At 63.1% G+C, this 25,566-nt stretch overlaps 2 protein-coding genes across 2 annotated transcripts in view; one reads left to right on the top strand and one right to left on the bottom strand.

Annotated features, from left to right (window-relative positions):
* Positions 1-2,076: 2,076 nt before the first annotated feature.
* Positions 2,077-2,838, top strand: ATP5ME (ATP synthase membrane subunit e). The gene is made up of 4 exons (XM_051828023.3): positions 2,077-2,138; positions 2,421-2,475; positions 2,556-2,654; positions 2,760-2,838. The coding sequence occupies exons 1-4, from the start codon at positions 2,103-2,105 to the stop codon at positions 2,783-2,785; spliced, it is 216 nt and encodes a 71-aa protein (XP_051683983.1). The 5' UTR covers positions 2,077-2,102; the 3' UTR covers positions 2,786-2,838.
* PDE6B (phosphodiesterase 6B) overlaps positions 2,077-25,566 on the bottom strand; it is a 49,859-nt gene continuing 26,369 nt past the window's right edge. The window contains exons 4-22 of the mRNA XM_070067931.2: positions 18,203-18,343; positions 18,050-18,124; positions 17,126-17,190; positions 16,415-16,481; positions 15,924-15,971; positions 15,193-15,342; positions 14,718-14,861; positions 14,140-14,205; positions 13,216-13,362; positions 10,327-10,434; positions 9,978-10,087; positions 9,744-9,831; positions 9,243-9,343; positions 8,941-9,048; positions 8,317-8,380; positions 8,117-8,191; positions 7,228-7,311; positions 3,758-3,914; positions 2,077-3,286 (exon numbers count right to left, since the gene is read on the bottom strand). Coding sequence (XP_069924032.2) covers positions 3,225-3,286; positions 3,758-3,914; positions 7,228-7,311; positions 8,117-8,191; positions 8,317-8,380; positions 8,941-9,048; positions 9,243-9,343; positions 9,744-9,831; positions 9,978-10,087; positions 10,327-10,434; positions 13,216-13,362; positions 14,140-14,205; positions 14,718-14,861; positions 15,193-15,342; positions 15,924-15,971; positions 16,415-16,481; positions 17,126-17,190; positions 18,050-18,124; positions 18,203-18,343 — 1,860 coding nt within the window. The 3' untranslated portion in view covers positions 2,077-3,224. The remainder of the gene's footprint in view (positions 3,287-3,757; positions 3,915-7,227; positions 7,312-8,116; positions 8,192-8,316; positions 8,381-8,940; positions 9,049-9,242; positions 9,344-9,743; positions 9,832-9,977; positions 10,088-10,326; positions 10,435-13,215; positions 13,363-14,139; positions 14,206-14,717; positions 14,862-15,192; positions 15,343-15,923; positions 15,972-16,414; positions 16,482-17,125; positions 17,191-18,049; positions 18,125-18,202; positions 18,344-25,566) is intronic.

Here is a 25,566-nt window from a genome sequence, read left to right as displayed (position 1 = left end):
GGGAGCAGGGGGTGTGGCTGTGATACCTGGGCAGGGCTCCCCTGAACCACACCTGCCCAAGCTGGCATGGAGACAGGTACCTCCCCAGGTGCTGTAGCCCACAAGCCCCAGGCCCAGTGGGGGCTCCTGAGGCCCCTGAGGGGTCAGCCAGTGACCAGGTGTGGCTGCTGGGGTGCAGAGGGTAAGTTAGCTGCCATGAGCCTGGGGCAGGCTGAGGCAGCCCTTGCTGCCTGTCTGCTGGCCCTGCAGTTCGCTGTCCACTGGCAAACGTGTCCTTCCCACTCTGTGGGTGTGTGCGTGCCGGGAAGGGGTGCAGGGTGGTGTGTCCGGTGGCGCATCCGGCCTGCTTCTTGTCCCGGACCAGGACCCCAACTGGCAGGTGCTGAGGGTGTTGTAGGCAGGCGTACAGGATTAACCTGATTAGCTTTGTGAGCTAGAAGACCACGTCTTCACCAGCCCCTACCTGACCACACCTGTATGCCCACCTGCCAATCAGGGTAATTAACCACGCCCCTTTGGCAGTGGATTAAAGGGCTGAAACAGTGGCCCGGCCCTTTTTTGCCACTATAGCTCTTTGTTGCCCCCCACCCCACTTTGGGGCGCGTGGCCTTTGGGCCGTCCATGCTGCTGCCCGTGGTAAGCTGTTAACAGCTGCACAAAACGCGTGCTGCACGTGGCTTTCGGCCTGCGGTCTGCCTGGTAGGGATTCCCACTTAACTTCCAGACTTCCCCTCACTCTCCTGTGCGTGTCTCTCCCTGAATAAAAAGCTCAAAAACTCACCATGCTGCCCGGTCTGTTTGTGCCAGTGTTCAGATTTCTTCTCTGAATACGAGGCAAGAGCCCACACAGCTTTTTTTTTTTTTTTTTTTTTTTTTGACAGAGTGGACAGAGAGAGACACACAGAGAAAAGTCTTCCTTTTGACGTTGGTTCACCCTCCAATGGCCGCCACAGCTGGTGCACCGCGCTGATCTGATGGCAGGAGCCAGGTGCTTCTCCTGGTCTCCCATGGGGTGCAGGGCCCAAGCACTTGGGCCATCCTCCACTGCACTCCCGGGCCACAGCAGAGAGCTGGCCTGGAAGAGAGGCAACCGGGACAGAATCTGGTGCCCCGACCGGGACTAGAACCTTGTGCCGGCGCCGCAGGTGGAGGATTAGCCTAGTGAGCCGCGGCGCTGGCCCCCACACAGCTTTTTAATTTCGAATTAGAGTCAGCAGCAGCCATAACAAGGGCAGCCCTGGACGGGCATCCGCGCGGCTTGTGGTCACTCAGGGGAGAGGGGCTGGCGACCCCCGCCTCCCCATGAGCCCGAGAGGGTGGGAGCCCACCCGGCCATTCCCACAGGTGCGGCGGGCTCCCGCAGGCCCTGGCATCCTGAGCCCCCGACCTTGGGTCCTCCTGTGCCCCCCCCCGCGCCCCACACTAATTTCTGACTCAAACCCGGCTCCTCTCCAGCCGAGGCTGCTTCTAAGGTGCAGGCAAACGGACACAGCTGAGCTGTCTGTGGGGGTGGGGGTCGGCCTGTGTCCACAGAGCGGGGTCAGGCTGAGGGCGGGGGGCGACCAGGAGGGCTTGGGGCCAGCCTCGGGGCGGGGGCCGCGGCTGGCCGCCGCGGACGGCGGGGCACCCGCGGCGCTCCGGGGCTGATTCGTATTCACCAGGTCCCGTGGACGGGCCGGGCAGCGCGGGGCCCCGCCGCGGGTGCGGGGACGACCGCGGGTGGCACAGACGGGCGGCTTCCCCGGGGAGACCGTAGTCCCCTCGCCCGGCCGGGCGCACACACGGCGGGTGGGCCTCCCGCCCGGACCCCGGGACCCCCCAGCAGACCGTGGGGCGTCTTCGCCTCTCGTGCCGTGACTCGCACGCAGCGGGTACGCGGACAGGTGCAGCCCGGGTTGCCACTCCACACGCCCACACCTGGGCCTGGCCGCCGCGCGTGCGTAATCGAAGCCCTTCTGCGCATGCACCGCACCCCTGACGTCATCCCTGGGGTGGCCGCCCCCTCCCCCGTCTTCCACTGTGGCGCATGCGCCTGTCCACCCACAGCCCTCCGCGTGACTTCCGTCGAGGGGCTGTGCTTCCGGTGCGAGGTCACGGACAAGATGGTGCCGCCGGTGCAGGTCTCTCCGCTCATCAAGGTGAACCGAGCTTTGCGGCCGCCGCCTGCGGACCCCGATCCTGCGGGCTGCGACTCCCGGACTCCGTGATCCCCGACCCCATGCCCTTGCCCGGTCCCCTGGCCTCAGGACCCTGAACCCCCCGACCCCGTGCCCTCCGCACCCCCGGGGTCCCATCGCACCCATCGTGTCCCCCGCGCTCCCCGTGTCTCTTCGCGTCCCCGGCCCCGTGCCCTCCGCGCCCCCTCGCGCGCCCCACCCCCGGCCCCGCGGTGCGAGTCCTCCCGACGCCCTCTCCCGCAGCTCGGCCGCTACTCCGCGCTGTTTCTCGGCGTGGCCTACGGAGCCAAGCGACACAGTGAGTGACCGGCGGGAGGGCGGGCGCGGGCCCCTGGCGCCCCCTCTGCGGCCTCACCGGAGCCCCCGCCGTCCCGCCAGGTTACCTGAAGCCCCGCGCAGAGGAGGAGAGGCGGCTGGCGGCGGCGGAGAAGCAGAAGCAGGATGAGCTGAAGCGCATCGCGAGGGAGCGGGCGGAAGGTACCGCGCCGCGCGGTCCCGGGGTGGGGGCGCGGGGCGGCTGGCCCTCGGCTGGGGGTGGGAAGCGCTCCCGAGGGCGCCCTAACTGCGGCCTTCCTCCCGCAGCCGAGGACGACAGCATCCTCAAGTGAGCGTCTCCCGGAGCCGAGCTGCGTTGCGGGAATAAAGCGAATGTGCGGTGCGAGCCTGGCTCCCTCCTTCCTGCGCGGCCTGGGGCGGGCGGGAGCGGCCTCCTGTCTCCCGCGTGGCGCCTCCCGGGGCCCTCCCGCACCCGGTACCGCGCGCGGAGACAGCAGCTCGGTTTCTCTGACTTTATTCTGGATCTGCTTGGTCTACGCCCAGAGAGGCGGCCTCCGTGCGCCGGCCTCCTGCGCGCACTCGGACAGGTGCAGGCCCTTCCGGGCCTCCCGCGGCTGCGTCCACTTTACAAGTCACATCTGGCTTAGGTTTGTGAAAACACAAATCTTGGAGCAGTTCAACGCTGCTTCCTCTGGCGTCCTAACCTGACACCAGACGGCCAGACACGGAGCTGGGGGCTCTGCAGGTCCCAGGCCAGGTCCCGGGCGCGGCTCAGAGGATGCAGCAGGTGGAAGACTTGGGGGCCGGGCCCCCGTTGCAGATCTCTGTGCCACCTGCAAGAGGAGGGGAGGCCGTGAGCGGGGGCCACGCAGGCCACTGCCCCCGCTTCCCTACTGCTGGAGTGACCTCTGCGGTCTCTGCAGGAGAGAGGGCGGAGCATGGCGGCTGGCCGGAGCCGATGAGCCGATTAGCCGGGGCTGGGCCTGCCTTAGTCTTGGCCCTGTTGTCTAGGGGAGTCGCCCCCCCGGCCAGGGCTCCCGTGCCCCTCGGGTTTGCTTGGGTTCTGGGAGGCGCAGGGCTTTTCCTCAGTGTTGGTGAGAACTGATGGCCAGGAGTAGTGCAAGTGCTGGTCGGGCCGTGTCCACTCCCTGGGGCTGCGTCCTCCCTGAGTCCCTGCAAGGACTGGCAGTGCCCATGAGGGCTGCTCTGCCCTGCGGGGCCGGCCTTCCATACGTCCTCTGCGGGGCTCACTGGAGCCCCTTGGAGGGTCCCCACATCCACCCAGGGCCTCAGGGAGCCTGGACCTTTCTTGGGGGCCACCCGGTCCTCCTCCTCCTTCTTCTCCTCCTCCAGGGCCTTCACTTTGGCCTCGTACTCGTCCGCCAGCGCCTTCCACTCCTTCCTGTTGTTCTGCAGTCGGTCAAACATGGGCAGGATCTCCTCGTGGAACCGCGAGAACTCCTGGAGGGGGTGGAGCGATCACCAGGAGGCCACAGCCTTCCCAGCCCAAACCCTTGCAGGCCTGTCCGGCCTGGCCCACTGCCGGGCCTCCCTCTGGACAGAGCTGTCGGCGAGGGAGGGGTAGTGAGCGGGACGGTCGGTTTGTGTGAGAGGAAGCTCTGCGGGACACGGTTACTGCAGGCAGGGCTGGGCAGGACGCCCAGCGTCCCCTGACAGGAGATGGCATGTGGCGGAGGAGCCCACCCCACATGCCACACCTGCACGCATCACATGTGCACACACACCCACATCACACGTACGTGACTCAGCACTGCACGTGTACACGCATCACATGAGCATGTGATCTGCACATACCAGCTGTGCAGGTGGCTGCCTGTACTCGCACAAACCATGACTACACTTTACATGTATGTACACATGCGTGTATGCATCACAGGTATGGGCTTCATGGCTGCATACGTCACATCACATGTGAACGTGTGTTGAGGAGGATGGAGTACGAACCTAGCAGGCTTTGGCCCCCCTCAGCCCTGCTTCAGATGTGGGTGGAGCCCACCTCAGTCCCCCCTAGATCCTACTTCAGATGTGGGTGGAGCCCACCTCTGTGCCCCCCTCAGCCCTGCTTCAGATGTGGGTGGAGCCCACCTCTGTGCCCCCCTCAGTCCTACTTCAGATGTGGGTGGAGCCCACCTCTGTCCCCCCTCAGCCCTGTCGCTCCCCCTCTTCGTGGAGGAACGACACAGGACCCTGCGCTGTTCTTTCGTCTGCTCGGCCCTCCCCGGGTTTGCTGCTGGTTCTTCCCGGGTTGGCTACTATCCCTTCCACCTCCGTGGAAGGGCGGTTCCCCCTGGCCACATTCCCCACTTCGCAGGGGAGCGGCACACCGCCGGCCGGCTTTCTGGGGGGCTGCACAGGTGTTCCCTCAGATGTTCCCCTTAGATGTTCCTGGTGCATGCCGTCTCTCTCCTCCTTTATAGTCCTCCTCCGCCAATCCTAACTCGGCTGCCCACACGCCGAGTACGCTGCTCTCCTCCAATCAGGAGCAAGTCCTACAGTTTATTGGTTGAACTGGAGGCAGCTGTGCAGAAGCTGTTTACTTCTCTCCCAGCGCCATATTGTGGGAGAGCAGATGCATAGAATAAGTCTTAATTCCAGTAACTCAGTCCAGTCCGGATTGCTCCCCACAGATCCCCCTTTCTTTTTATTTTTGGCGTTGATACGCGCCTGTCTTCGGTGTCCCGCGGCACACACTCTGCTCTACTTGCTAGAGTTGCTACAGGTTCTTACAAGTCCTATCAATCAGGCAAACCGAATCCGGGTCCTCTCTTCGCCATGTTGTGAGGAGGTTTTTAGGCGCTGATGCGTGCCTGTGTTCGGTGACCTGCGGCTCACACTCTGGTCGAGCCGCCTGCTGGCGCTTACCGCCTTAATCAGGCAGACCGAATCCAAGCCTCCTAATTGTTGTATTGTGGGGAGGCCTTACTGATGTTAATTCGTGCCTGTCTTCGGTGACCTGCGGCGCATAAGCTGCTAGCCGCCGCAGGTGCTCATCGCCTCACTTAATCAGGCAGACCGAATCCAAGCTTTCTCATTGCCATGTTGAGGGGAGGCCTTTCTATTTCTCTATTTCTCTATCTCCGGGCATTCCTATTTCTCCCATTTTACTTCTATCTTCCAGCATTCCTATTTCTCTCATTTTACTTTTAAACTTCTGTTTCTCTTATCCCCGTGGCTTCCCGGCTGCGCCCGCCCCGAGGCTGCTTCTCGGCAGCTTTCCGGCTCTGAGCCGCTTCAGCCCGCGCCTCTCTCATCTGCGCGGCTCGGCTTTGCGCGCACACTCCGCGGTCTCCGCGCTAGCCCCGCGTTCCCTATGTACTTGAGCCCCACACGCTCTGTCTGCGCGCGGCAGCCTTCGCGAGTCACACAGCGTAGCTTACGTGTCCGCCACTAGCATTCAATCTAAGTTCCCTGGGCTAGCCTGGCGAATTCAACCCAGCTCACGTTTCCGCCCCACGATCTGGCTTCCCGTCCTTTGCTCCCCGGGCTAATCAGACGGATCCCAACCTGGCTTACATTTCCGCTTCTGGTTTTAACTTTTCGCCCCCTATTCCCGGGCTAACTTGAGAATCCCAAAGTGGCTTTCGTCTCCGCCTTGGCCTGCCCCCCGCGGCTTCAATTTCCCTAACATTTTTCTCTACCCGGTATGTTTCCCCAAGCTTTCCTCCAACAATATTCCTCCCTCATTTCTCCTGGCCTCTCCCCACAGTCCGTATCCGAGTCTGTTTGTTCTAGCTTTCACTTTCGCTTTCGACCTTAGAGATTTCTCCCAGCTTCCCCCTGTAGTCCGTATCTGAATCTATGCCTAGGCTTTCAACAGCTTCCTCCGGCACCTCTTTCGTCCGGCTTTTCCCTAGGCTGTTTGCTAGTCTCTCTCTCCGATATTTTCCCAGTTCTTCCCGTTTCTTCCCTCCTAAGTTTCCTATCCGTCCTAGGTTTCCTATCCGAGTCACGGCACCATTATGTCGCTCCCCCTCTTCGTGGAGGAACGACACAGGACCCTGCGCTGTTCTTTCGTCTGCTCGGCCCTCCCCGGGTTTGCTGCTGGTTCTTCCCGGGTTGGCTACTATCCCTTCCACCTCTGTGGAAGGGCGGTTCCCCCTGGCCACATTCCCCACTTCCGCAGGGGAGCGGCACACCGCCGGCCGGCTTTCTGGGGGGCTGCACAGGTGTTCCCTCAGATGTTCCCCTTAGATGTTCCTGGTGCATGCCGTCTCTCTCCTCCTTTATAGTCCTCCTCCGCCAATCCTAACTCGGCTGCCCACACGCCGAGTACGCTGCTCTCCTCCAATCAGTAGCAAGTCCTACAGTTTATTGGTTGAACTGGAGGCAGCTGTGCAGAAGCTGTTTACTTCTCTCCCAGCGCCATATTGTGGGAGAGCAGATGCATAGAATAAGTCTTAATTCCAGTAACTCAGTCCAGTCCGGATTGCTCCCCACAAGCCCTGCTTCAGATGTGGGTGGAGCCCACCTCTGTGCCCCCCTCAGTCCTACTTCAGATGTGGGTGGAGCCCACCTCTGTGCCCCCCTCAGTCCTACTTCAGATGTGGGTGGAGCCCACCTCTGGGCCCCCCTCAGCCCTGCTTCAGATGTGGGTAGAGCCCACCTCTGTGCCCCCCTCAGCCCTGCTTCAGATGTGGGTGGAGCCCACCTCTGCCCCCCTCAGCCCTGCTTCAGATGTGGGTGGAGCCCACCTCTGTGCCCCCCTGCCCTGAGGACCCCACAGCCCCTCCCTGCCCCAGCCAGCCCTGCGTACCTTGTATACAAACGTGCACACAAAGTCGATGAAGCCGACTTGCAGCTTGGGGAGCTCGGCCGCCTTGTTCCGGTCCATCATGGGCTTTTGAGGGGAAGCAGAGGCAGGTGACCAGACAGCCACGTCCTTGGGTCCTGGGGGACCTTGCTTGGCCCCTGACTACAGCTCTGATGATCACGGAGGCACATGAGCAGAGCCCAAGGGTGAAGCTGGAACCTCGCCTAGGGGACCCCGCCTGCCCAACAGGCACTGGTCCTCAGATGCCAAGAGCCAGGACACCGCCTCCCTGTGGTCAGCTGTCCAAGGGGGGCTCCGTCCCAGGTGCCCTGAGCCCAGGGGCACTGTGCTCAGCTCTAGGTGGGGGCACGGTCACCCGGCTGGCCAGGCCCTCGCCTGCACAAGCCCACAGAGCTGAGGAGCTGTCTTTGCTGCGGATGAACGGTGCCCTGGTGCCAGGGATGTGTATATGAGGGCTCCAGGGGCCAGAGATGGGGTGAGCTGGGCTGCCTACCCCTCCACCCCAGCTGGTCACGCCCCCTTCGCTGCCCAGCCTGCATCTGGCCTCTGGCCCTCGACATTGCCCTTGGGAGGCAAAGCCCTTTCCTTTGGCACATGTGGGGCTGGGTCAGGCTGTGCTGCCTTGTGCCCGGCCCAGAGCCGGGTGCCAGGCCCTCTGCTGGCCTGTGCGGCTCTGGCGTGGAGCTGCAGTCCCTGCTCCCCCACTTTCCACAACTCGCATCTCCCACGTCATTCATCACCCAGCCCTGCATTGCCCACAGCTTCGCCCAGAAGTGAGGTTTGGACCCAAGGCCGGGGAGCCAGGGTCAGAGGCTCCGAGGGACCCGGTGGAGGCCGAGTGCCCGGCCGGGGCAGAAGCTGCAGCACTCACAATGGGCTGCTGGTCCAGGACGGTCCTTTCCAAGTCTCCTTGTTCCCAGAACTCAGCAGCGACCAGAAGAGCCACCTGGGGACAGATGGGGGACAGCCAAGCCCTCCGCACCGGCCCTGCCCTGCCCAACCCCTCCAGGTCGGGCTGGGGTGGGGGGCACCCGCGACACCACCGCCCTGCCGCCCACGTGGGGTCCTGACCTTGCTCTGGACTTCCCAGGGCTTGGTGATGGCGGACAGGTCACAGGCCGTCATCATCATGGCCCTGCGAGCACAGCAGAGCCCACACTCAGCGAGGCGGCGGCAGGGAAGTCAGACGCGTGACGGCAGGCGGCTGCTCCCGGGACACCGCGGGGGACCCCCTCCCGGCTGCTCCTGCCCCCCCGGACGCTGCGGGGGACCCCTCCCGGCTGCTCCTGCCCCCCCAGACACCGCGGGGGACCCCCTCCCGGCTGCTCCTGGTCCCCGGACGCCGCGGGGGACCCCCTCCCGGCGGCTCCTGCCCCCCCGGACACCGCGGGGGACCCCTCCCGGCGGCTCCTGGCCCCCCCGGACACCGCGGGGGACCCCTCCCGGCGGCTCCTGGCCCCCCCGGACACCGCAGGGGACACCTCCCGGCGGCTCCTGCCCCCCGGACGCCGCGGGGGACCCCCTCCCGGCGGCTCCTGCCCCCCGGATGCCGCGGGGGACCCCCTCCCGGCGGCTCCCAGTCCCCGGACACCGCGGCGGACCCCCTCCCGGCGGCTCCTGCCCCCCGGATGCCGCGGGGGACCCCTCCCGGCGGCTCCCAGTCCCCGGACACCGCGGCGGACCCATGTGGCTCACATGACGATCTCCTTCCGCGTGGTCTCCAGCGACAGGTACTCCACCCAGCTCTTCTTGTCCTCGTAGTTCTTAGACTCGTCCACGATCTTCTGGAACATTGTCCTCTTCCTGGGCCCGCAGCCGGGGCGGGGAGAGGGGAGGGGGCGGAGAGGCGGGGAGCCGAGGCTGGAGTCACCCCGGGGGTCCCGCCCCGCCCCCCGCAGGGACCCCAGAGCCTCCAAAGCCCGGGGCATCACCCCCACCCGCCACTAGCGTGACCCCTCCCCCAGCACGGCCCCGCCCCTGCAGGGAGGGGCGCGCACTTGAAGTAGAGCGCCAGGTCGGTGGCGATGATGGCGATGTCCATGAGGTGGATCACGTGCTCGTGCTGCCGCCGGTTCAGGTTCTGGTAGATGTTGAGGCTCTACGAGAGGCTGGCGTCAGCCGGGGCAGCCGGCGCCCCCACTGTCCCCGTGACCGGTCCTGGCGCTTGGGCGGACCCCGATCTGCCCCCGGGTTCTGTCCCCACACGTGCTGCAGGACCCTGGGTCGGGCCTGCACCCTGCGTGGCCTCTTCACCACAGCAGCCACCGGGTGCCCTCTGCTGCCTCTGGGTCCTGACCTGGTGACCGCCCTGCCAGGGGCAGGGCCGAGGAGGGCCGGATCTATAGGACACCCGCTGCCCACCCTGCACCGGTGGTCTCAGGCCACTGCCTCCCCACGAGGGGCACAGCTAGCCGCTGGCCTCATCCTCACACGGAGCCCTGGGGTCTCCCTTGGCCAGGGCCATGCAGACCCTGATGGCCGGAAGTGAAGACACAGACCTCCTCGGACAGAAGGAACTTCCCAAACTCCAGGTGGTGCCGTTCCAGGATCGAGGAGCCGTGGAGCTTGGCCAAGGGGTTCTGGGACCTGCCACACGTGCCATGGAAAACGAGCTTGGAGGAGCGGCCGGGACTGCCGGCTCCAGCCCTCCCTGGGTGCTGTATGGCCATCGGCAGCAAGTCAGGTCCCCCTCAGGGTGTGGTGACTCCCAGCCCACCCAGCCAGGGGCCTACTTCATCTGGTACAGGTTGTTGGTGCCGCGGTGGTCGATGTCATGGCACAGGCCGGCTGTCACCATGGCGAAGGCCTCCAGGTCAGTGTAGTAGCTCTTTAGCTTGCCCGTCTGAGGGGTGGGGGCAGCACACGGGGACGTGAGGAGGGGGAGCTGGGCCCCTGCCTGTCCACCACAGTGTGGGTGGGGATGAACCGGACAGAGGCCCCTGCCTCCACCCCCCACCAAAGGCCCGAGTGAGACTGGGGCCCCCGTCTGCCCGTGGAGGTCCCTGTGCTGCACCTGCCCCCCCCCCCCACTGCAGGTCTGGGTCTGACTCGGGGTCCCCATCTGCTTGCCCGCATACCCACCATGAGCAGCGTGAACATGGTCTGGGCCACGTTGAAGCCGTGGCGCCAGTTGTGGTAGGTGATCCTGCGATAGGCTTTGCTGACGGAGAACAGGAACCGCACCAGGACCTGGGGGAGCACACAGGCTCTGGGCCCAGCCCCACCCTGTCACCAGCCCTAGGGGAGCGGGTCGTGGAGGGGTGCAAGAGGCCTGGGCCGGGCAGGAGCCAAGAGCAGCCCCACTGGGACAGGATAGCCGTCCTGGGCAAGGCTGGGAGACAGGTGTGGGCAGCGGGGGCCTCAGCTATGTCCAGTGCAACATTCAGGGTCAGAAAACAGACTTTTCTCTCATTCTGCTAACTTGTGCATGTGTACTGTTTCCTCTTTGTGTTTAGCAAAATGTCCTTCACTGTGTGGTGTCCTCTCTGAGCTCGGAGCTGTGGGAGCAGGCGGAGAAAACCTGGGCAGGGGCTGGGGGGCAGAGCAAGGAAGCCCACCTGCCAGGCCTGGGGCTCTACTGCCACCTGGAGTCCGCCTCACAGGGACCTCCTGACGGGCCCCTCGGAAAATTTCCATTCCTGCTACCCCGTCTTCCCTCCTCTACCCACCTGGCGTTCACTCCAGACAGACTTGCTGTGTTTGCCCCAAAACCTTCTTGTGGAACCTGGAGCCTCCAGCCATGTCCCCTTCACCTCCTGGGGTGCTGAGACACCCCCTCCCCAGCCACGCCCCTCCCACCTCTGGGAGTTGGGACCCTGACCATGCCCCTCCCACCTCCTGGGGCTCTGAGACACGCACCCAACCATGCCCTTCACACCTCCTGGGGCTCTGAGACACCCCTCAACCATGCCCCTCCCACCTCCTGGGGCTCTGAGACACCCCCCCAACCACGCCCCTCCCACCTCCTAGGGGATCTGGAACTTGCGGACCACGCCCCTCCCACCTCTGGGGGTCGGGACCCTGACGCCTCCACTTCTACCTCCTGGAGGCTGGGAACCTGACCACGCCCCTCACACCTCCTGGGGCTCTGAGACACCCCCCAACCATGCCCCTCCCACCTCCTGGGGCTCTGAGACACCCCCCAACCATGCCCCTCCCACCTCCTGGGGCTCTGAGACACCCCCCAACCATGCCCCTCCCACCTCCTGGGGCTCTGAGACACCCCCCCAACCATGCCCCTCCCACCTCCTAGGGGATCTGGAACTTGTGGACCACGCCCCTCCCACCTCTGGGGGTCGGGACTCTGACCCCTCCCCTTTACCTCCTGGAAGCTGGGAACCTGACCACGCCCCTCCCACCTCTGGGGGTCGGGACTCTGGCCCCTCCCCTTTACCTCCTGGAGGCTGGGACCTGACCACGCCCCTCCCACCTCTGGGGGTCGGGACTCTGGCCCCTCCCCTTTACCTCCTGGAGGCTGGGACCTGACCACGCCCCTCCCACCTCTGGGGGTCGGGACTCTGGCCCCTCCCCTTTACCTCCTGGAGGCTGGGACCTGACCACGCCCCTCCCACCTCTGGGGGTCGGGACTCCGGCCCCTCCCCTTTACCTCCTGGAGGCTGGGACCTGACCACGCCCCTCCCACCTCTGGGGGTCGGGACTCTGGCCCCTCCCCTTTACCTCCTGGGGGATCTGGAACTTGCGGACCACGCCCCTCCCACCTCTGGGGGTCTGGACCCTGACGCCTCCCCTTCTACCTCCTGGAGGCTGGGACCTGACCACGCCCCTCCCACCTCTGGGGGTCGGGACTCTGGCCCCTCCCCTTCTACCTCCTGGAGGCTGGGACCTGACCACGCCCCTCCCACCTCTGGGGGTCGGGACCCTGACGCCTCCACTTCTACCTCCTGGAGGCTGGGACCTGACCACGCCCCTCCCACCTCTGGGGGTCGGGACTCTGGCCCCTCCCCTTTACCTCCTGGAGGCTGGGACCTGACCACGCCCCTCCCACCTCTGGGGATCGGGACTCTGGCCCCTCCCCTTTACCTCCTGGAGGCTGGGACCTGACCACGCCCCTCCCACCTCTGGGGGGTCTGGACCCTGACGCCTCCCCTTCTACCTCCTGGAGGCTGGGACCTGACCACGCCCCTCCCACCTCTGGGGGTCGGGACTCTGGCCCCTCCCCTTTACCTCCTGGAGGCTGGGACCTGACCACGCCCCTCCCACCTCTGGGGGTCGGGACTCTGGCCCCTCCCCTTTACCTCCTGGAGGCTGGGACCTGACCACGCCCCTCCCACCTCTGGGGGTCGGGACTCTGGCCCCTCCCCTTTACCTCCTGGAGGCTGGGACCTGACCACGCCCCTCCCACCTCTGGGGGCCGGGACTCTGGCCCCGCCCCTTTACCTCCTGGAGGCTGGGACCTGACCACGCCCCTCCCACCTCTGGGGGTCGGGACTCTGGCCCCGCCCCTTTACCTCCTGGAGGCTGGGACCTGACCACGCCCCTCCCACCTCTGGGGGTCGGGACTCTGGCCCCTCCCCTTTACCTCCTGGAGGCTGGGACCTGACCACGCCCCTCCCACCTCTGGGGGCCGGGACTCTGGCCCCGCCCCTTTACCTCCTGGAGGCTGGGACCTGACCACGCCCCTCCCACCTCTGGGGGCCGGGACTCTGGCCCCGCCCCTTTACCTCCTGGGGGATCTGGAACTTGCGGACCACGCCCCTCCCACCTCTGGGGGTCGGGACTCTGGCCCCGCCCCTTTACCTCCTGGAGGCTGGGACCTGACCACGCCCCTCCCACCTCTGGGGGCCGGGACTCTGGCCCCGCCCCTTTACCTCCTGGAGGCTGGGACCTGACCACGCCCCTCCCACCTCTGGGGGTCGGGACTCTGGCCCCGCCCCTTTACCTCCTGGAGGCTGGGACCTGACCACGCCCCTCCCACCTCTGGGGGCCGGGACTCTGGCCCCGCCCCTTTACCTCCTGGGGGATCTGGAACTTGCGGACCACGCCCAGCTCATAGTACATCTGGATGCCACATTTGACCAGCTCCAGCTCGGTGCACTCCAGGTCGGAGAAGTGGAACTCGTAGATGTCGAACTTGCTGGGTCCTGGCAGCTCTTCCTTCTGTGAGGAGGATCGTGGGCTGAGGGCAGGTGCCCCGCAGCTCCACTTGTCACGTGTCTCTTCCCTGAGCCTGCTGTCCAGCCCGGACACTGTGGCTGCCTCTAGAGATTCCTGCCCTGCTGGCCACTCCAGTCCACAGCCCAGCACACGCGTCCTCTGCTGGCCCGGCTCGTCCCCTCCTCCCTTCCCACTGTGTCCTCACCAAAACGTCAGGGAACTTGGCACAAATCTATGCACAGGACGGTGCACAGGTACACGTGGACTCAGGCACACATGTGAACAAGTACACATGGGCAAGGCACACATGGCTCAGGCACACGTGTGCACACGCAGGCACAGAAGTGCAGTCTCACACCCCAAACGTGTGCAAATGATCACAGAGTAGCAGCTCCCTGTCCGAGCCCCGGGGGTGGCTCTGGCTAAATCACACGGCAGACACAGTGGTGATATTGCATGGGTGACACACGTGTGTATGCGACACATGCAAACAGACACATATGTACTGGGTGTCATGAGTCCTGGCCTCTCCCATAGTGAGGATAACAGGACAAACAGAGATGACGACACGGATGGTTCTGGAAGAGCACATGTCACTTCCACTCTAGCTGGACAACTCACACACTGGCCAGACTCAAAGCCCAAGTTACGTAGACACAGCAGGCCGACGAGGGTGGACACAGCACATGGCCAGCAGGCGGCAGGGGGCAGCACAGGACTCTCCCCCCCTCCACCACCAGGAGGCTAGTTTGCAGCCCAGGGACAGGAAGGGGGACTCACCAGGATGAGGCCCAGTTCATCCTCCTCACAGTCTGCGGGCTCCTTCCCCAGACGGTCTCTGGTTGGCTGGAAGGGAGCAGCATACAGCATACATGTGTAAGGCCAAGGGACTGTGCCCCCACCCTCAGGGTGACACGGAGGAGCCACGTCCCCTACCCTCAGGGTGACACAGAGGAGCCACGTCCCCTGCACACGCACAGTGACACGGAGGAGCCACGTCCCCTGCACACGCACAGTGACACGGAGGAGCCACGTCCCCCGCACCCTCCTGTGGTGACACGGAGGAGCCACGTCCCCCGCACCCTCCTGTGGTGACACGGAGGAGCCGCGTCCCCCGCGCCCTCGTGAGCATGTGGATGGTCCATCTGAGAGCTGTGGGCAGCAGCACTTGGGCAGGCCCAGGTAGCCTTTAGCGCAGACATGAGAGAGAAGTGGGTGCTGCAGCTCACTTCCCGCATGGCCCTGGCTTTCTGGCACAGTCCTCAGAAACCCCACAGGGATCACGTGAGCCTGGAGGGACACGAGGCTCTGGGAAGGACCGCGGGCAGGGGAGGGGCCCGCGGACGCAGGCACAGTACCAGGATCGCCTGGATCTCGTCCTTGTCACATCGCACGTGGTAGAGGACCATGTCCTGCGCGATGTCCTTGCGGTTCTCCAGTTTGTTCATCTTGTCATACGTGTCCGTGTTCAGCACTGACCAGCCCAGAAACTGCGTCAGGGACTGGGGGACGAGCATGTCCTGTGTGCCACGCCCAGGGCTCCCAGGGGCAGCAAGTGCTGGGACATCCCCAGGGTGCCCAGGATGGCCCAGTCCCGAGTTCGAGGCAGGGAGCTGTGTCCACCCCCACCCCCCCCACTCCGAGCCACCCCCCGAGCAGGTGTTTACCTCCATGATAACCTCATCCTGCTCGTCATGTCCGCCCCCCCCCCCAAGCCACACCCGCGGCTCCCAGGGGCAGCAAGTGCTGGGACAGGTCCCCAGGGTGCCTAGGAGGCACGGCCTAGCCCCGGGTCCGAGGCAGGGAGCTGTCCACACCAGGGCAGGTGTTTACCTCCATGATAACCTCATCCTGCTCGTCAAAGGGCTTCCCGTCCTTCCTGTTGTAAAACGTAGCCACCCCCACGATCTCCTCTTTCTTGTTGACGATGGGCATGGACAGCACGTTCTTGATGACCCAGCCAGAGTCGTCCAGGGGCCCGTCCTGTGGAGCGGCGTCCAGAGCTGAGTGGCCCGGGTCCCACCCTGGCAGCACAGCCCTCACGCCGAGGTCAGGCTGTCGGTCCAGCCTGGGCAGCCCTCCTTGCGTGTGAGTGCCGCGTGAATGCTCTCCCTCATGGTTGTCTCACTGGAGGACTGGGGACATTTCCCACGAGGCTGGCTTCCTGGGGCGCAGGCCTCAGCCATGTTCTGTTGCGATGCTTGCTCGACTCGGGGTCTCGTATTTCCACTCTGTCCTGGGGCCTTAATGGGCCGGTTCCTGCGGGAGGCCCTCCGAACCCTTCTGCCCCAGGAGAGACACCCCGTCCCCCCATGTAGGTGTTCCCAGCGGAGGGTGGTGGAGCAGACGCCAACCTGTGCCGAGGCCCTGCCTGGCCCCGCCGAGCTCAGCCGAGAGCAGGTGAGCTGAGTCAGCGAGGTCAGCCAGGAGCCGCCGAGGCCCGCTGACACAGCGCAGAGCTCCCCCCGCTGCTGCCAGCCTCTGAGGCGGAGGCTGCCGCTTAAGCGGCAGACAGCGTGTTCTGCCCCGAGTGGAGTCCAGTTTGTCGGTGAGCAGCGCAGTACCTGGAACTTGAACATCTCGTCCGCGGAGGTGTTCATGATGTTACAGATCTGGAAGACAGCAAGCAGCCTCAGCGACAGCACGGGCAGCATGGTTCTGACAAGGGGTGGGCTCCTGGTGAGGCAGAGCCGAGGGCTGGCTTTGGGTCAGGGCTGGGGCCTGGCAGACACAGGATGGCCCTAGGCAGAGCCGAGGGCTGGCTTTGGGTCAGGGCTGGGGCCTGGCAGACACAGGATGGCCCTAGGCAGAGCCGAGGGCTGGCTTTGGGTCAGGGCTGGGGCCTGGCAGACACAGGATGGCCCTAGGCAGAGCCGAGGGCTGGCTTTGGGTCAGGGCTGGGGCCTGGCAGACACAGGATGGCCCTAGGCAGAGCCGAGGGCTGGCTTTGGGTCAGGGCTGGGGCCTGGCAGACACAGGATGGCCCTAGGCAGAGCCGAGGGCTGGTTGAGGCCCAGGGCAGGGACTTGGGGGCCCCAGACGGCACAGGACTCACAAAGCCACTTTCCGCCACGTAGGTTGGAAGGCCACTGGCCAGGGCCCAGTGATCGGCTGGGGGTGTGCTGGGGAGAGAACAGAGAGTCAGAGGATGGACACCTGGGTGGGCAGGGGTGCGCATCCTCGGGTCTCCTCCCTCTCTGAGCTCAAGCAGGTGCAGGGGAAGGCAGGAGAGGTTGGTGGGTGGTGGGAGCTGATGAGGACTGGAGGGAGGGAGAGGAGGCATGGGTGGGAGGTTTGCGGGGGAGGGCTATGCTAACCTGTTCCCTCTGCCCACTCTGTCCTTCTAAAGAGGGGGCCGCCTGGCTCCAGCCTGCCTCCTGGAACTCAGGCTGGTGGCCAGCGCTGCTGTCCAGCCCTGACCCGTGCCTGTACTGGCACCTGGACCCTAGTGCCTATCTGGGGCCTGGCCATGCAGCTTCTGGGTGGGGCCGGCGACACTCTCCCCCCAGGCTCTCTCGATTGACCCCTTCCCTGCTTCTGGAGCCTCCAGCTGGCGGGGCTGGGCTGGCTGAGCCCAGATGGGGACCCCAGGTCTACTGACCCCTCTGGACACCCACTCCGCATGTGCGCAGTGCCTGGGGCTGGTCACACTTCCTCAGCTCCCCAGGACCCTCCTCACGGTCTCCAGCCCTGCTGCACTGTGCCCACGGCAGCTGGCACCACGGGCTGGGCCACACGGTGCGCTTCCTGTGAAGCTGACACTTACGGGATGACCTTGATGTCCTCCTTGCCATGGAGGATGTAGTCGATGACCTTGTAGAAGACAATTTCCTGAGAAGCAAAGCACATCAGGTGTGGGGGCTCCTAGCCCAGCTCCTCCATGGGATCTCTCCCTGAGAGGTGAGCAGACACCAGGGCCCTGTCCCAGACACACACACACACACACACGTGCACAGGTCACACCTGCACTCTGCCACACTCAGGCACACTTGCATACATGGTCACACACACTATGTACATGGTTACACACCACACACAAGCATGCACACACATGACACACTTGCAGTCACATACAACCACACACAGGCAATCCACATGTGCACACACAGCCAACCATGCACACACAACCACACAGCATCAAACATATTTGCAGGTGACACACACAAGGGCCCACATACCCATCAAACATGGACAATCACACACAGCCAGATACTCGCAGGAGACACACACACAGTCACACACACCAGGCGCACTCACACATGCAACCACACCCACACAGTCACACAGTGTACACACCAACACACACCTCTGGTATGCATGCATGTTTTATGCAAGCATGTGTACACAGGTGGAATGTCACTTGTCCTCAGGACCATGCACACAGATTGAGAGCTGTCTTCTCTGTGTGCCCCTCAGCACTCCATACGTGTGCATGCTCACATGTGCAGCCTGGGTACATGTGTGAAGATGTTCCCGTGGTTTAGGGAAGCAGGGGCTCAGCCAATGGGAATAGATGCCAGCCTTGGCCAGCTGAGGCTACCCCCACCTCTGGAGCACACCAGGGAGCAAGGCCAGTGGCCAACAGACACTCAGGGCTGTTCCGGTCCCCTGGCCCCCTTCCCCAGGTCCTCCCACCCTGGGGCTGAGGAGCCACGTGTCGCAGGGCCTGGCCGCTCCCTGCTCCACTCACCCGGCCGTCGGGTGTGCGTGGGCCCGAGTAGGGCTGGGCCTCCCCCATCAGCACAGGCCAGACGTCAAAGAATTCCTGGGCAGAAGAGAGGAGAGCAAGGTGAGCTGTCCACCCGGAAGCCGGGCCAGGCCGGGTGGGGGGCCCAGGCCTCACCTTTTCCTTGGTCATGTCCAGGAGGCCCACAGAATAGCGGTCACAGTTGAGATAAGCCCGTACTGTGTAGAAGGCCTTGTGGAACTGCCTCTCGATGTCTGTCAGCTCTTCAAACACCTTGTTGGCCGACCACAGCAGCACCTGCAGCAAAGGCACCGCCCGCCCCACCTGACACAACACCTGCAGCAGAGGCACCGCCCCTCCCCCACCTGACACAGCACCTGCAGCAGAGGCACCGCCCCTCCCCCACCTGACACAGCACCTGCAGCAGGGGCACCGCCCCTCCCCCACCTGACACAGCACCTGCAGCAGAGGCACCGCCCCTCCCCCACCTGACACAGCACCTGCAGCAGAGGCACCGCCCCTCCCCCACCTGACACAGCACCTGCAGCAGAGGCACCGCCCCTCCCCCACCTGACACAGCACCTGCAGCAGGGGCACCGCCCCTCCCCCACCTGACACAGCACCTGCAGCAGACACCGCCCCTCCCCACCTGACACAACACCTGCAGCAGACACCGCCCCTCCCCCACCTGACACAGCACCTGCAGCAGAGGCACCGCCCCTCCCCCACCTGACACAGCACCTGCAGCAGAGGCACCGCCCCTCCCCCACCTGACACAGCACCTGCAGCAGAGGCACCGCCCCTCCCCCACCTGACACAGCACCTGCAGCAGAGGCACCGCCCCTCCCCCACCTGACACAGCACCTGCAGCAGACACCGCCCCTCCCCCACCTGACACAGCACCTGCAGCAGAGGCACCGCCCCTCCCCCACCTGACACAGCACCTGCAGCAGAGGCACCGCCCCTCCCCCACCTGACACAGCAGCACCAAGGCACAGCTGGCACACCTGCCTGGCACAGAGCCCCTGTTTCCTCGGAGCGTGTGGCACCTGCTTCCTTACCCAGAAGGGCCCCTGAAATTTCTCAGGCAGAGAGGCCTTCAGGCTCCAGCCTCCTTGTGGTTAGTGTTTGGTTAACGAGTGAATGAGTGGGCCTGGCTTTGTGGTACAATGGCTTAAGCTGCCACCTGTGACACCAGCCTCCCCATCGGAGTGCCACTTCAAGGTCTGGCTGTTCCGCTTCTGATCCCGTTTCCTACTAGTGCACCCAGGAAGGCAGTGGACGATGGTCCAAAAACTTGGGCCCCACACACCCCTGTAGGATCAGGGGGAGTTCCGGGTTCCTGAACTAAGCCTGGCCCAGTCCTGGCTATTGCAGCCATCCAGGGAGTGAGCCAGCAGAGCTCTCTCTGTATTGCTGCCTTCAAATATATAAATAAATCTTAAGAAATGAGGGAATCAGTTAAAAGTAAAATAAGTTGCTATGAGTTGGGGTTTGGGCTGGGGTTTGAAGACATAGCGCACTGTCCAAAGGCCCTGGGCCCTTTCGTGGCCTCAACCACATAAGTCTGAGAGTGACGGTTTGCCTGTCGACAGGCTCTCTGGGGCCCCGGCCCTCAACAGGGCTCCTGTCACTCTTGGAAGGACACCAGGATTCTCTTCCCCAGCTGGAGTACAAGTCCCCAGGGCCCCACGTCCCGGCCTCTGCGCCCTGACATGGGGTGACCAGGCAAAGTGAGGGTGAGCTGCAGCTCCTGGATGCCCACAAAGTGATGCTGTCTCTTTAAATGTGCGTGTGACACGCCCACCTTTCCAGGAGGCACCTGGCGCATCCCTAAGGTGCCACACTGCACATCCAAGCGGGGCGCCACCTTCCTTATAAGGAGAGGTGGAAGGGGAGCCAGTTCTCGTCACTCCCTGGGCCGCGCCCCCTGGTTTCCTCTTTCGTTCTCAGGAGAACGCCCGACAGATCTTCCCAACCACAGGCACCATCTTGATTTTCTTTTCTCTGGTTTACGGCTTTCCCTGGCCCACCTGTGGCGGCTGTGTCTCTGTGTGGGGCGGCCCACACGTGTGCACATGTGTCTGTTCCCTCCCTGGCCCACCTGTGGCGGCTGTGTCTCTGTGTGGGGCGGCCCACACGTGTGCACGTGTGTCTGTTCCCTCCCTGACACACGCTGTCATGGCGGCTGTGTCTCTGTGTGGGGCGGCCCACACGTGTGCACGTGTGTCTGTTCCCTCCCTGACACACGCTGTCATGGCGGCTGTGTCTCTGTGTGGGGCGGCCCACACGTGTTCACCTGTGTCTATTCCCTCCCTGACACACGCTGTCATAGCAGCTGTGTTGGGGTGGCCCACACGTGTGCACGTGTGTCTGTTCCCTCCCTGACACACGCTGTCATGGCGGCTGTGTCTCTGTGTGGGGCGGCCCACATGTGTTCACCTGTGTCTATTCCCTCTAGACACTTAATGTCAGGGCGGCTGTGTTGGGGCGGCCCATACGTGTGCACGTGTGTCTACTCCTTCTCCCTGACTCTGTTAGTATGTCTCTCTGTGGGAGGCAGAACCTGCATTGAAGAGTGGGTGTGTAGGCTGCCCAGATGCCCCCGCTCAACATGAGGTCCCCACAGGGGACCCCTTCAGCTGCCCCCTCTCAGCTCTGTGAAGCCCCCGTTGCTGCCATGGGCTGGGTGGGCCCTGGAGACAGCGTCCCCTGGAGTCTCAGCACCGCCACCCCAGCTGAGCCCCTGCTGTCCTGGAGAGTTCGTGGCTGAAGCCCGTGGACTGCAAGTCTTCCCTTCACACCAGCCCTGCTCTGAGACGCCAGCCCCCAGTCACCCCAAGCACTCAGCCCCTGAGATCCGGGTCTCCGTAACCAGGAGCTCCCGCACCCCCAGCCCTCCGTCCTGCTCCTGCCTCCTGGCCAGACCCATCGTCTGCTGCACCACCAGCAAAGCCAGGTGCGACTGCCTGTCCCTGCTGACTCTCGGTCAACAGAAACCAAAGGAATGACAGGAATTTGAATTCTCACATGTCAACCAGCAACTGATGGATGCCGCCCGAAGCCACACAACCCCGGGTCCCTGTGGGGATTCACCCTGCGTGCACCTGGGTCGTGGGAGGAAGTACAAGAGGGTTCCATGGCCACGTGTCTCCCCTGCATGGAGGGTGGGGCCAGGAGGGCAGCTGCCCAGGCTCTCAGCCGGGACATGGCCGGGGCATCAGACCCAAGGCAACCAGGCACTTGCAGCGACATTTATAAAGCAATTACTTATTTACCTATTTGAGAAAGAAAGTGCTCCCATCTGCTGGTTCATAAATGCCTGAAACAGCTGGCCCGGGCCAGGCAGGTGTTGGGAGCTGAGAACATTCTAGTCTCCCATGTGGGTGGCAGGGGCCCATGCCACCTGAGCCATCACTTGCTGCCTCCTGGGTGCACGTGAGCAGGGAGCTGGAGTCAGGAGCCAGGAACTCCATCCAGGTCTCCTGCATGGGTGGCAGGTACACAAGTACTTGGGCCATTGCCTGCTGCCTCCCAGGGTGCATTAGTAGGGACCTGGATGGGGAGCGGAGCTGAGACTTGAACACAGGCTCCAACATGGGATGCAGGCATCACCACACCAAACCACCACGCGCAGGCCTATGGGATTCTCCAGAGAATAAGTCATCTTCCTGGGCTGTGGTCTGCATGGATCACTTGGGCCGAGTGCCTGGGAACGGAGCCCCTGGACCCCTCAGGCAGCGGCCAGCCAAGTCCCAGTGCCCTGGAGGGCCCAGCCCCAGGGGGCATTTCAGGAGACCTCTGTACAGAGCCAGATGGGATGGGCTCCTGGTGAGCTCCCATCGATGGCCTTAGTGTTCCTTCGTGTTCTGAGAGCCAGCACTTCAATAGCTATGATTAAAACTCAATGAACCTACATATTTAAACTTCTTATAAAAACAAAGGTACAAGTATGCAAACTCACTGCTTCCTGTGATCCATGGCTTACCCAGAGTTACTCTGTCAGCGACAGCCCCCGCCTGCGCCCTCTGGCCTGGAGTGAGTTTGCCGGCTCACAGAACATAGGTGTGAGAACTGCTGCCTTCCTGCACCTGTGGGCCAGGGCCGGCACCTCCTCGGGTCTTTCCTGTGAGCCCTGAGTCCAGGACAGGTGGACAGCTAGTGTGGAGAGGCCACAGCTCCGCACCACAGTTGGTGCCACACAAGTGACCAGGCAGTGGGAGTCGTTCCCCCAGAACTGGCCGGGCAGCCTGGTGGGTCTGCATTCCAGGCCCCGCCTCCATCGGCTCCCGCCCAAGCTGCTGAGGTCCTTCTCAGGAGGCACTGAGACCACCCAGCAAAGAGGATCAGGCCCCAGGAGGGCCCTGCAGTTCTGCCCGGGCTGGGGAGGGGAGCAAGGGTGAGTACCAGGGACAGCTCCTCTGCTTCTTGCCTCTGCTCCCCAGCAGCCGAGAGAGGAGCGCACAGTTCTGAGGCTGGGCCAACTCTGCCATCTCTCCTGCTGCCCAGGATGACCACGTCAGCCCAGGATGACCGTCTGGGGCCCAGGATGACCACGTCAGCCCAGGATGACCACATCGGCCCAGGATGACCACGTCAGCCCAGGATGACCACGTCGGCCCAGGATGACCATCTGGGGCTCAGGATGACCGTCTGGGGCCCAGGATGACCATGTCAGCCCAGGATGACCATCTGGGGCCCAGGATGACCGTCTGGGGCTCAGGATGACCATGTCAGCCCAGGATGACCATATGGGGCCCAGGATGACCGTCTGGGGCCCAGGATGACCACGTCAGCCCAGAATGACCATCTGGGGCCTAGGATGACCACGTCAGCCCAGGATGACCGTCTGGGGCCCAGGGTGACCACGTCAGCCCAGGATGACCATCTGGGGCCCAGGATGACCACGTCAGCCCAGGATGACCATCTGGGGCCCAGGATGACCATGTCGGCCCAGGATGACCATCTGGGGCCCAGAATGACCACGTCAGCCCAGGATGACCACATCGGCCCAGGATGACCATCTAGGGCCCAGGATGACCGTCTGGGGCCCAGGATGACCACGTCGGCCCAGGATGACCACGTCGGCCCAGGATGACCACATCCGCCCAGGATAACCGTCTGGGACCCAGTCTGGGAGCCCCTATACAGTGGTGTTTTTTGCCATCTCATCTGGGTGAAGATCTGGGAAAAAGGCACCCCTGTGGGCACAGGGATGGAACCGTCCTGGGACATGCCTGCCTGACAGCGCGGCAGCTGGCCCCAGCCCCTCCAGCCTTCCTGTCGCATCCAGGGGGCTGGTGCAGTGCCCGCGTCCCATATGGGCACTGGTTTGAGTCCTGGCTGCTCCACTTCCTATCCAGCTCCCTGCTAATGTGCCTGGGAAACAGTGGAAGATGGCCCAAGAACTTGGGCCCCTGCACCCACGTGGGAGACCAGGAAGAAGCTCCTGGTTCCTGGCTCCTGGCTTTGGCCTGGCCCAGCCCTGGCCCTTATGGCCATTTGGGAAGTGAACCAGTGGATAGAAGACTCTCTCTCTCCTTCTCTTTCCATATCTTTTTCAGATAAATAAATAGATCTTAAAAAAAAAAAAAAAAAAGCCTGGAAACCGAAGGACAGACAGAGCAGGACTGTAGGCTGGGCCGTGCCCCAGAGGCACGAGTAGGTCCCCAGGCCCAGTGTGGTGGGTGTGAAGCTGGCAGTGAGGGGCGCGGGAGTGGGCCCTCCTGATGGGATCAGCCTGCTCGTAAGAAGGGGGCACACAGGAAGGCCCCCATTCTGAATGCTCAGCCTCCAGGGCCTTGGGGAATGGCGTCTGCAGCGTGAGCACCACAGACTGACTGTTCCAGGGAGCCAGGCACACCAGGAAGCTGCGGCGGGCGCAGAGCGTGGCCAGCCCTCGCCACATGGATGCAGACTCCCACCAGTGGTGCATCCACTCCAGTTCCTGATTTCACACACACAGGTACAGGCGTGCCACAGGCAAAACAAAACACCACCTCTCTGAGAAGATGAAGGAAGCCTGGGAAGCAGACGTGGACCCACACAGCACGGGGGGCGATCGGGTGGGGGTGTGAGCGACCGAAATTCCTCCACCAAAGGCAGCGATGGGAAAGGTCGACGACATGAGGGTCGGATGGCAGTGCAGCGGGGACGTGGGGCCTCTGAGAGAGAAAAGAGACGCTGGGATGGAGAACGATGTAGGTCGGACCTCACAGCTACCAGAAGAGGAAGAGTGAACCAAGGCGAACCCCACTTCAAGAAGCGGTCAACTGGTCTAACAGACAACTGTGTCAGAAGTAGCAATGACTGGCGAACCGGGTGAGCACAGCACAAGGCCAGCAAAGGAAATACAGCAGCTGCAAGGAAGGAGTGAGAAGCAAGGCGCGTGCATGGTCGGCAGGGACTGGGATTGACACAGGGACACGTGGTCACAGGCACCTGCACTGTGGGCTGAGAGGTGCTGTGTTTGGAAGAGGACTTGGAGTGGTCACGATGGGTAGCAAGCGCTAAGCAAGTGATCCCCAAGAGGGGAGAACAGTGAACTAATTCAAGGAGCTCAGTTAAAACCAAAGGGAGAAGAAAGAGAGGAATATGACAACCAAGACACGAGGACAGCACACAGAGGGTGGCCAAGAATGTGACGGATATTAGCTCTACTGTACCGAGAGCCCCCTCATGTGTGAATGATCTAAACAGACTTCCAGAGGGTAAGAAGGCAAGGCCAGACTACATGCTGTCTACACAAAGCCCCTCTAAGTATAAAGACGCAGACAGTTTAAAAGGAGAGGGCTGTGCTGACCCACCGAAGGGCAGCTGGAGGCTGGGCACTGGGCTGACATTGCTCGGGGAGCTGGCACTGTGGCACAGCAGCTTAAGCTGCCATCTGCCGTGCTGGCACCCATATGGGTGCTGGTTCAAGTCCTGGCTGCTCCACTTACGACCCAGCTCCCTGCTAATGCACCTGGGAAAGCAGTGGAGGATGGCCCAAGTGCTGGGGCCCCTGCACAAATGTGGGAGGCCCAGAAAAAATTCCTGGTTCCTGGCTTTGGCCTGGCCCAGTCCTGGCTGTTGTGGCCATTTGAGGAGTGAACCAGTAGATAGAAGATCACTCTCTGCCTTTCAAATAGATAAATAAATTATTTTAAAAAAAGATATTGTTTGGGATCCCTGCACCCTGAGTTCAAGTCCTTGCTCCACTTTCAATCCCAGTTCCCCACTAATGAAGACCACAGGAGGCAGCAGGTGATGCCACCCATGTGGGACACCAAGATGGAGTTCCAGGTTCTTGGCTTTGACCTGGCCCAACCCTAGTTTTTATCTCAAAAGAAAAAAAAAAAAACCCTAACCAGAGTAGCTGTATCAACTTTGGACAAAGACTTCAGGACAAGGAAAATTATTGGCGTTGGAGGAAGGCACTGCCGAGCAACAGCGGGGTTGATTCTGCAGGAAGACCAGGAGTCCTTCACGTAAGCACCTGGCACCAGAGCGTCACACCACACGACGGAGACAGGCAGCGC

Source organism: Oryctolagus cuniculus, chromosome 2 (genome assembly GCF_051225735.1).
Source record: "Oryctolagus cuniculus isolate XC-2025 breed Fujian yellow rabbit chromosome 2, ASM5122573v1, whole genome shotgun sequence".
NCBI classification, from domain to species: domain Eukaryota; kingdom Metazoa; phylum Chordata; class Mammalia; order Lagomorpha; family Leporidae; genus Oryctolagus; species Oryctolagus cuniculus.
The sequence above is the reverse complement of the archived record's forward strand: the minus strand, read 5'-3'. Positions and strand labels throughout refer to the sequence as shown.